This window comes from Siniperca chuatsi, linkage group LG17 (assembly GCF_020085105.1).
Source record: "Siniperca chuatsi isolate FFG_IHB_CAS linkage group LG17, ASM2008510v1, whole genome shotgun sequence".
NCBI classification, from domain to species: Eukaryota; Metazoa; Chordata; class Actinopteri; order Centrarchiformes; family Sinipercidae; genus Siniperca; species Siniperca chuatsi.
In genome coordinates this window covers 5,937,593-5,949,233 of record NC_058058.1, presented here as the reverse complement: position 1 = coordinate 5,949,233, position 11,641 = coordinate 5,937,593, and the positions used below count along the sequence as shown (strand labels likewise).

General features: G+C 37.2%; 1 protein-coding gene across 1 annotated transcript in view; it reads right to left on the bottom strand.

The window, feature by feature from the left end:
- Positions 1 to 7,401: 7,401 nt before the first annotated feature.
- LOC122864437 (POU domain, class 2, transcription factor 2) overlaps positions 7,402 to 11,641 on the bottom strand; it is a 77,960-nt gene continuing 73,720 nt past the window's right edge. The window contains exon 16 of the mRNA XM_044171852.1: positions 7,402 to 8,679. Coding sequence (XP_044027787.1) covers positions 8,640 to 8,679 — 40 coding nt within the window. The 3' untranslated portion in view covers positions 7,402 to 8,639. The remainder of the gene's footprint in view (positions 8,680 to 11,641) is intronic.

Here is an 11,641-nt window from a genome sequence, read left to right as displayed (position 1 = left end):
GCACACAGTTACGCTTGGATGGGTTTGGATTGAGACTGAGTTTGTCTGAGTTGGGTTGAGATTGGCTGGCACTGTGTTTGTGTAGGTTTGGCCCGGTTGGTGGGGTTGGCCGGGTGGGAAGCAGCCTATAGGCTCAGCAGTATGCAAGAGTCCCGCTCCTTTGGGCTGAAGTCAAGAGCGTGATGGCAACAGACATCACACCAGGGCTGCGGTGATTAGCCAGACCGACAACGCGCCAACCAACCAGCCATCCAGCCAACCGCAAGCAGCCGGCCACCTACCACACACTCCGAGAGCACAGTTTTGTTTCTATAGCTACAGAGTGACTGTGTGCATCACCGCGGTTACCAGGGGACGTTGTGTCTGGAGGTGTCTGGATTATAGAACCTCAGAGAGACAGTCGAACGTCAGAAGCAGATGTGGTGTTGTGTGGGCTCGTCTATTTACATTTTAGGCGTGCAGCCATGTGCTCGCATGCAGAGACAGGAAGACTAGGGGCAAATCAGGCGGCCACTTCACACCAAATCCATCCATCCTGACAGTCCGGAGGGGAAACCCCAATCTGAGGGCGAGTGTCTTCTGACACTGTAACCAAACCGGTCTGCTCCCAGACTGATCTGTGCAACTCTGACTACTTCACACATGACCAGTGGTGGAAAACAACAAAGTACATTTACTCAAGTACTGTACTTAAGTACAATTTCGAGGTACTTTTACCTTAATTGTATGTAACTTCATACTCTTTTTACGCCACGACATTTCAGTCGGAAATATTACACTTTTTACTCTAATACATTTAACTGAAAGTTGTAGTTGCTTTTCAGATTAAGATTTTACATTAAAACATATGATAAGCTTAAAATACAATGCATTATTAAAGATTAAACCAGCGGTTCCCAACATTTTAGACTTGTGACCCCTAACAAAAAAACCTGTTTCTAGTTGGGGCCCCTTGTGGTGTTTCAGATGTCTGTGAGTTGTTAGCAGTTCCACAAAGAGGCATTTCCCCTCTAAACTTTTCAGTTTCATTTTTGTATAAAATGATCAGAGAAAAGTAAAAAAAATCAATACTTTATGTAGCAGAACTTACTGCTCCGTTAATGATCTCACATCCCCTCAGATTTATCTTGTAACCCTTTGGAGAGGCCCGACCCCTGGGTTGCAAACCATTAAACTACAGAACCAAGTCTGCAGAGCAAATACTTTTACTTTTATTACTTTAAGTACATTTTGCTGATAATACTAATGTACTTTTACTTAAGTAGGTAGGTTAAGTATTTTGAATCCAGGACTTTTACTTGTAATGGAGTATTTTTACATTTATGTACTTTTATCTAAGCAAAGGAACTGAATACTTCTAAAGTGCTACATATGGCATCCAGATAGGTCCTGAGGAGTCAGTAATTGGCTGAGTGCTATCAATATAAATAATTTAAGGGTTACCTTGAATTAACATCATTGACTAAACAAATACGAAAACAGTCCAGGGGCATGAAAGCATATAGTGTGAACAGTTGGCCCAATAATTTTAATATTTATTCAAAATAACTCAAACCAGTTTTACAACACAGACAGTTTAACTGCTGAGACATCATTTACATGTGAAATGTAGCAAAACACGCCAACTGCTACAACATGACTCTCCAATTCAAAACAAGGCAAAAACTCATTTACATTTATAACAGACTGAGAGCAGATAGAAGAGATTGTTTGTCTCCAGTAGCATTTGTGCAGATGACAGCTTTAACAAGTATGTGTCTTTTTTGATTGACCATCGTGCTTTGAGTTCATCTGACAAATTTGAAGTATCAGTACTTTACTTGAGTAGTCCCATTTCATGACACTTTCTACTTCCACTCCACTACATTTCAGAGAGAAATATTGTACTTTTACGCCATTACATTTATCTGACAGCTGTAGTTACTATTTACTTTACAAATTAAGATTTTACATATAAAACTTATGAAGAACTTTTAAAACATGATGCATTATAAAAAAATGTAACTACCAAACAGTGTATAAAATTACAGTAAACCAAATAGTTTTGAGGTTTGGACTGTTGGTCGGACAAAACAAGACATTTGAAGGTGTCACTTTAAACTCTGGATGGTCCATAATTAAATTTATCATTATTTGCAGCCCAATATAAAACAGCCAAAAATTAGCTCCACCTCAACCAACTACTTTTACTTGTAATGGAGTATTTTTCCAATGTGGTATTAGTACTTTTACTTAAGTAAAGTAAAAAAATACCTCCCTGACCACTGAGGGAGGTATTCAGTTTCTTAAGACCTAGACGTTTTAAAGAAATGAGTCATCCTTCAGCTGAAGTGAAATATAAAAATCTACTAAACTGGAAATGTAAGGTTTTCACAGAAAACCCCCCAACAATTCTTCCGCAGAGATCTTACTTAATGCTCTTAACCAAAAACTTGAGTCAGACATTAAAATATGATTCATTTCCTTGAAAATAACATGCCACCAAAAGTTTTAAGGTTTGCAGGAGTCTTGTGACATCAGATTGATTGTGATTTTGAGAAAAGTCAAATAATATTGTGACAAGATCTTATGATCATGTGTAAAAGGCAGTTTTTATGTAATGCAGGAGAGTATTTTAGTAGAAATGTGGTAGAAGGAATGTGATTTGGGGGGGCATAAGTTTTTTTTTTTTGATTTCTCAGCCTTCAGATGAAGATGGAGAGTGATTTTGTTTTTCTGACTGTAATAGGATAACATGCTAACACATCTATGGTTTTCAAGTCCTGACATTAGATAGCTTGTTTGTCTGAGCCACAAAATTGTCATGAAATCCTGCTACTAAGAAACAACCCTTCCATTGCCTCATTGTGGTAATTCAATGAGTTTTTTCATGTATTTCTTTAATTTTATTTACATCTTAATTTGTACTCCAAGTCGCAAATGAGGCAGTAACGACAAACAGTAGCAGTTTGCAAATTAAATATTGCACTTTACTTTTTTGTATCAAGCTCTTCCCTCAGTCCCAATGCAGATGTACTCAAATGCATCTCTTTGTGCTTCCTGAGAAAGGTTTAGGAGAAGGAACTAATTTAAATTATTATAAATTAGGAAATATTAGGAAATATTTCTCCAAAGGCAAAAAAAGAAACATGATCAGCACTTAATTTCTGCCACTCGAGATAGTCACGAGTGTAAAATGAAAAACAAGTACATAACGAGCAAAAAAAGTGAAGTGACCTGTTTATGTTCCCACTGAAGTAGAAGTCTCCTGTGTCATCATAATCTTTTATAATGAAGGGGCGCCATCTAGTGGTTTTTGAGATACTGCAACTCAACATACTGCCCATGCTGACTGCTAGAGGTCAGTTATCTCTCACAATGAGTATTCATTCAAAATTTAATATAATTTATGTCATTTAAAGATAAGAGAATATCACAACTAGTCTAAAAGAAATGCCATGAAATATGTGATAAAAATGGAAATGATGGCAAATTAAATTACTTTTAAAGGAAGGGTTAATATTGAATGAAAATGTTTAATATTAAAGTATTTGGCTGTTGTTGGAAAGACAGCAATCCCCCTCTGTATCAATGTAGTTTAATGAGTTCCATATGAAGAAATTACATATAATTTAAGGAAAACCCCAGTTTTTTTTTTAGAAAGTTTGGGGGATTTAATGGAAAAACCAAATCCAGTTGCTGAAAGGGTGCTATGAGAAAACACAAGACAAACAGTATTAAAGAACCATTTTGGCATTTTGTTTTTAATTTTACTATTATTCTTTACTTATTTTGAGAGTGTGTTCACTGTTGATGTATATGATTGTTTATTATTGTGACTTGGATATCCTATGAAACTTAATAATAATATGAATTATTATAAAGGGGAGTGATATTTCATTTTTTGTGTGTATTCCTTATCAAAAGCATTAATGATAAAAAGGAGGTCATTCCTGCTGCTCTGCCATCTCTACACCTCGATGTTCAGCGTCGGTGCTGTGGTCAGACTGAAGCTGCTGATTTCACGGCTGCTTCTCACCTGGTATTTCAGTTTGGTTCCCAAACATTTGGCTCATTCACATCTGGCAGGCAGAGTGTGTAAAGGTGCAAACACAGAGGTTCATTCATGGTTACAGAGCATGAGAGAGCGAGGACGGAGTTAAGACTGAGAGCGACTAAACAGAGAGAGACAGAGTTAGTTTCTTCCTTGCAGCAGGCGAAGCTGGTCCTGAGGGACCTGTGGGTTACAACATGTTAGTTCCCAGAAGAGAGAATGAGACTGACTGGAAACGCACACACACACACACGCGCACACAAGGCCACCCAGATCTGAACCACCCAGGACCAATAGCACCATCATTATTTCACGAGATTAGTTCATGAGGGAGGCAGCTGAATGTCAAAACTACACATCATCAATTTCACACAGAAGCCTCATATCTGCCTTTTATTTCACCACAGCTGGCAGCTGATGGGTGAAAACGTTTCATATACGACTGGGACAAAGTCAAACTAAATACAGTGTAAGGTCTTTGAGAAAGGGAGCAGGTTAAAAAATAGTGATATTAAAAAGCAAAATGACAGTGTTGAAAATGAAGAAAATAAACTTCAGATGAAACAGTGTATGTTTTTTTTAGGTTTTATGTTGCTGGTGGAAATGGGTGACCATGCCATGATCCAATAGATTTGACTGTATAGCTCAGCACCCAGTAATTTGATGGAAAGGGAACTGAGAAAACTAAGTTCTAATTTTTGCCCTGAAGCTATCTGTATGTGGAGTTGGATGCACTAGTATGATTTACTGTAGATGGCAGGAGTTATGGGGGATTTTGGTTTGGCTGATCTGTGACATTACAAAGCTGCTAACCACTCTGAATCCAACTCATGAAAAAAAGAGCAAGGAGAAGACGAAGAAGAGGGAGAGGAGGAGGAGGCATGTAGAAACTGGCTGGGAAGATGTAGTTTTTGGAAAGAAAACAAGTTCAATCTTCTCTCTCTAAACAACAACAACACGCTTTAAGCTCCAGCTGCTTCAGCATGGAGGACTGTGGTACTACTGGGCTTAAATAAGTTGTGAATGTGTGCAGGGGCGCCGCTAAAAATCTTGGATCCTCTGAGCTCAACAAGGGCACTAATACATTAAATATCTGTAATCCCTGGCAGGTTGCAGGGCTCCTGTCCTGCTCCAGGCGGCTTGAATGATTCAGGGGTTTCCCTCCCCAATGGCACCCCTCATGTAATGTAAAGCTAAGTGCACAAGTGTGCTAAAAATCCTCCTGCTATGTCAGCAACTCTTGACAAACCTCAAAAAAATGTGAGAAGATTCACAGAGAAACAGTGCAGAGAAAGGAAAGATGGGAGAGTGAAAGACTTTCAAAACCGCATTAATATAGTTTCAGCAGAAAGATTATGTTTTGATGTTTGACTGTCTTTCCGCTGGTTGAGCATGGCTTGAGAGTAAAATTGCCATATTGTTTTAAAATAGGATTTCTTTTTCTAAGACCTTGTAACCCACACACCACCTGATCTGCACCATGGGGTTTTGAAATATAAAAGTACTTTTATAAAGTATTTTTGCACTTTTCCTTTGCACTGAAGGAGAAAAAGTATATCAAAAGCCTTTGTTTAATAGGGAATATTAAAGGTTTACCAGTTTCCACCTCAGTGTCTTCATCAGGGTCAGCGTTTTTAACCAATTTATATAGCAAAAAAAAAATTGGCTTTTTTTGTTCTTGCTTTGCCTAGTTCCTTATTTGTGGCTAGTTTTTTCATCTTCAAAAGCACCTTAACATTCCTCAAATTTACTGCACTAGTGCAGTGCCCGTTCAAAACGTGCCTGTTCGTAACGGGCCGATTGCTTGGCCTCCGGTATTGCTCTTTCGAAGCTTTCTTAAGAACCGCTCTTCCAAACAACTTCACACTCGACACTGCACTTCCTCAGGTCCTCAGCAATACACCCACCAAGTGTGAAGTCGATCGGACGAACGGTTGTTCGAGAAAATCGAAGGACAGACATACATACTTAGATACATACATAACTGTATACAGTCAATGATACATACAGATAGAGACTCCTTCCTTTTTAGTTAGATGTGAAACTGTTTTAGTACTTGGCCTGAGAATTCTTTTTGTGTTTGGAGGACACCAAATTTTCCACTTAAATTATGTTGTTTAACTATTTTCATGCCAAAATCCCAAAAAGTTACATGTATTCACTGAAATTTAAAGCGGCATTAAAAGATTTTTTTGGCCACTTGTGGGCAGCGGAAACACAAAATTGACATTATCACCATATAAAGTTGCCTATTTATATATCCCTTTTCACATATGTTAGAGTTGTGTTTCTGGCCAACAAAACATCAGATTTTAATGCTGTTTGCAGTTTTTTTTCCTGTTCAAACTGAGAGTCAACTTTGTGTTTTTTTCTAAAGCATGACCACTATCATTCCATAACCATAACCATGTGTTTATTATTGTCACCATGACGATGCAGTTCCCCCAACCTTAACGAAGTAGTCATTTTAACCCAAACCACGATGTTTCCTTTACCGGTTAAAACACCAGACTTTAACACTACTGTACATTTCCTGTTTCAAAATGACATTTATTTTTGTAAAGCATGACCACGATTGTTCCAGCCTGTATTCTCTTTCTTTTTGGCTTTGTTTTTGATCTACATCTTTTGAGAAAATCATTTGGCTCTTTAGCTGCTAAATGTTCCTCTATGTTCGCCAGCTAGTCGCTACCTTTGTCTGATGCAGGTGGCATGCAGTTGGGTGTATTTGAGCCTTTTTTTTGCTGAAAACAGCTGCGTGCTGCAGCTGGGAATGAGGTTGATGAGAACTGTGAGACTGAACCAAAACATTTAAGTTATGGGCCAGAAAACCAAAACAATGACTTGAAAGAGGCTAAAACGCTCTGCAGAGCTGAAGGGAACTACAAGGGATAATTCTCTATCAATACGAACAACCGCTTTCACATTATGAATAGTCAGTTTATCAATTGTTGATATAAACACATTGAGTAATGCAGCTTTAATATAGACATATAACTAGTAAATAATACAAATACTAAATAACAGACACACAGTATATAAATATTAGAAAATAATTCAACAATACTGACCTCTTTACCATCTTTGCAGCAATTCACAGATATTTGTATCCATTGGAAGATTTTTATGGTTTATTTATGTTTTCACCTATGTAAAAAATGTACTTTAAAAACTTTATTTAAAACTCTCTAAACTCATATATTCATGTTCATACACTAGAAATGTTACAATATTTTTGTGTTTATTCTGGGAGATGTATTCTGCTTGCTTTTTGTTATGTCCGGTCTTATTTTTGCTTTTACAATTTCGACATCATCATTCTTGAATACGGCAAAAAATAAATACAAAACAAACAAAGACACAGGAGATGACTTTGGTCTAAATTCGCACTTTATTCCTAACACTTACAGGTTTGTTTTGTCCCCGTTTCCCTGGCCCCCAAAACAACAGGCACACAGATAGCGATGAGTTAAGGGACAGTAGAGAACAGTTTCAAACCCAAACGTTTCCAACAGAATCAGGTTATAGAATCAACTCAGACAGAGAGAGCTTCGAGGTCAAAAAACAGCATATTGTAAGCATACTTCAAAACAGAAAAAAGGACCCAAAAAACAGATACTAAAGCTTACAGAGCAGTGTTTGTCTCACCGTTTATGTTCATCACCACCATCATCACCTTTAGGCTATATTAAAGAATACTTTGGAGTCGTACAATGCAGAGAAAAAGAAAATCATGGTGAGAAGATACAGTGGAGCTCTTTGGTTTTCACTATTGAGGTTTTTTCTTTAGCAGTAAAATCTATCTTTGCTGTCCTCTTAACCTTTGGATTTAAGCTGCATTGTAGAAAAAATAGAAAGGAAAATGTTTCTTTTAAATTTCTCCTAAATAAATGAACAATAACGTGGGGCAAACAATATCGACTGAAGTTATTCTCTCCTTTTTTCCCACTCTGTTATTAGGTATTACATTTTGTGTTCTCAAGGCCAAAAGTCTTTTATATGTCACGGTGACTTGGAAAGTTGAGCATAGTAGTAAAATTAACATTCACAGCCACAGAAGAACTACAGTAGAAAACTGTCAAGGCCTGAAGTGCTCTTATTATCTGACAGTGTTTTTATATTAACGTCAGGCGCTGGATACCTTTTATTTTAGCAGTTACAGTCCCTAACAAGAATCCTGAATGTTTATATACACATGGAATGACTGTGAGTGTGTGTGTGTTGTGTTTGTAGTGTAGTGTCTCACTGTGGTAGTTTTAACTTTGGTATTATTCTCTGTCCACCACAGCCGAGTCGGACTACACAGGCACACATACAGACAGAGCTGCACTGCTGTCGGAGAAAACCCCCCCACAAATCCTAAAAATATAAATTAGAATTTTCTTAAGTTTAGTCTGACATCCACACAGTTTTTAAGCTCTGTAATGGATTTTTAACGGCCCAAGCAACACAATGCTCGAGCAACACACTAAAAACATAAATTAGCATGTGTATTTTAAGTAAAAACACGAAACCTGGAGTTTCAGTCTTGTTCTGTTCCTCCGACAGCAGCGATGAATATACACACACCTTCCTCTCTACAAAGCACAGCCACATCCTCAGCACTTCATTGAACTCCAAACAGCAAGAGGACATGGTGGTGTATTCTGTAGGTTAAAGCCATAAGAACAACTGGTTAATGAAAATCTTTGTTTCTCCTTCATCAAACTAACTTGCTAGGGCCAGTTTCACATCCCTCACTCCTGAGTTCAGACAAGTCACATCTTTTTTATTTGTATTTTTTTTTGTCATTAAAGCTTGAATGTCTATTTGGTTTTTAAATCAGAGTATCAGAGGTATGAGTTAAAGCCCTCGTCCTGAAGCGGGACAGAGGGAATTAGAAAGCTTTTTAGAGAGCAGAGGAGCAGACGTGAACGGAGGAAATTCATTCAACAGGACAGAAATGTTGGATTTTAAACAAAAACACTGACCACTGACCCATTTAATCACTTTGGAGTGTGTGAAACTGAGCTGGGTCAAATAGTTAGTATTTCATAGTCAGATTAGTTTACTTTCCAGTGACTGACATGTCCTAAAGCAGCAAATATAATCCACCTGGGTTGCATGAACTATTTGTAAAATCCATCACTAAGTTTGTGTGTTAAGTCCTTAAGTTCTTAGCAACCCTTAGCTAGATTTAGAGTAAAAGTGATTTACTAAATCAGGTTGCACCATAAAAAAGAAATGTGTTAGTAGTGAAGACTTTAGTAATAAAGACTTTAGTAATGTGTAAATCAGTTGTGAGGAAATATCCGTAGCGTGATCTAATCAGGAAGTCACCATTAAAATCACAAGCTGTGACATAACTGGCAAAAATATATTAATCTTAACTGCTAATCCTTTGTAAATGTAGGTATGACTTTGTTTTATTTATATCTGCATACATAAAGAAATAGTTTCAGAGTTTGTAGTACTCATATTCAATTATGCTAATCTAACCAACGCTATCTTTCTAGTCTTTTAGTCAAACGTTATTAGCATAGCGTTTTGTAATGAGAGATAGCTATTTCGTGTTATTTTTGTGAAATGTAATTTAAAAGTTTAAGTTTACATGATTTTTTAATAGCATTTGATCAACTCAGGTCAGTTATGTCGACCATATTGTATATTAGCTCTTTAACCCGTCAGTCTAAACAGGTCATATATAAGCAAGCTAATGTTAGCTTTGTCAGCTAACATTAATTCTGTTAGCTATGTTACAGCTACACCTGGCAGTTACTGGGTGTAAATATTTAATAACAACTAATCTCTAAGAGCTAGTTTGTGTGGTGCAACCAATTTTAATTTAGTAATGTGTAAATCTCCACTTAGTAAACACTTATGTTACAACTAGACTAAGTTTGAACTAATGATGAGCTGGTGCAACTGGCTCTGTACTGCACCTGACACCTAACATGGATGAAAACTATCCTGCACAGTCTGATCTATAATGAGAACGTTTTAAAAGCTTCTTAAAAAAAAAAATCAGTGTTACAGGGAAGTAAACATCACTGACTGAAGATTACAAAACAGCAACACACACTCCAGGTTCTGCATGATGGGAAACATGGGACAGTGAACTTCAAGAGTCAATTTTCCCACAAAGCTAATTTAAAAACAGCATTTTCCTCCGTCACAGTTTCCCTGCTACTTTCTCTCTCTGTCTCAGGTTACAACAGTCTTTAGGTTTGGTTTTGCTTTGAAACATTCGTTTGGCATCTTCTCTTCTTGTCTTGATCTCAAGAACACCCCTCTCTGCAGACACAAGCCTCACAACAACCCCTGAAAAACTATTACAAAGATCCAGAAAGACATAAATAGAATCCAATAAATACATAAATAAAGAATCAATAAATAAACAAGGTGAGAGTCAAGGAAGTTCATAAAATACAAACTGACCGTTTTTCCCATCCCCGAAAAAGCACAAACCTCCACTCATACAATAAATACAAATATTTTTTTTTCCAACAAAGAGCCCGTGAGAGATTTTAAAGCTTTTGGTTCTTAAATCAAGTCATCGTCTTCGGTCGTCATCATCAAAGGATAATAGCCCCAGCCTCTTTATACATCAGCAACAAGTAAGAGCAGTTGAACATAGATTATTTTCCCCCTACAAAAACCTATAAGAAATTTGTTCTTATAGGTTACATTCCCTTAGGCGTCAGCACCCCTCACTTCCCTCCCCATGTCATCTTTATCATTGGCTGCATGTGTCTGTTACATTAAAGCTTAACTCAGAGTGATCAATTCTCACAAAAATATCACCAACTGCTTCACTGTAGAGCTATTTAAAGGAACTTACTGGCAGATTTGCAGGTTTTAGGCTATTAAAGGTCCAGTGTGTAACATCTAGGCGGTGCTATTGGCAGAAATGGAATATAATATGTATAAGTATGTTTTCATTACTGTATAATCACCTGAAAATAAGAATCGCTGTGTTTTCGTTACCTTAGAATAAGCCGTTTTTATCTAAAGAGGGAGCAGGTCCCCTTCCATGGAGGTTGCCATGTTGCACCGCCATGTTTCTACAGTAGCCCAGAACGGACAATCAATCAATCACTGACTCTGGATAGGGCCTTTTTTGTTTTTTGCTAGTTTCACGGCCACCGTAGTTTCTCCTACACACTTGGAAGAGGAGTGTAATGCGAGCAGTATTCAAATGGTTGCAATCTGAAATTTCACTGCTAGATGCCAGTAAATCCTACATACTGGACCTTTAAATTAAAATCAAACATGCTTTATTGGTAATAATTTATCAAAGTATACCACCGGTTCTTTCCTTCCAGGTGACCACTGGTTTGCTTTCATTATTAAAGTCAGTACGATGTGAAAATCAACTTTTTTTTTTTTACTTGGAAATTTATCACAGTGAACATATTTATTTGGCAATGTTTTGTTATCATGCGTTAATACTGTTGTAATCAGAGACGGTCCTTTAAAAACTCTTCCTTGGCGATGCATTCAAGGAAAATTATAGATTTTAGAGTTGACTGAAGATCATCCTGATGTTGTTGTAAAACATGAGAAAGTGGTTTGTTTTCTCAACTCAATATAATTCAATAATTATCACAGAATAATATGGATTAAGTA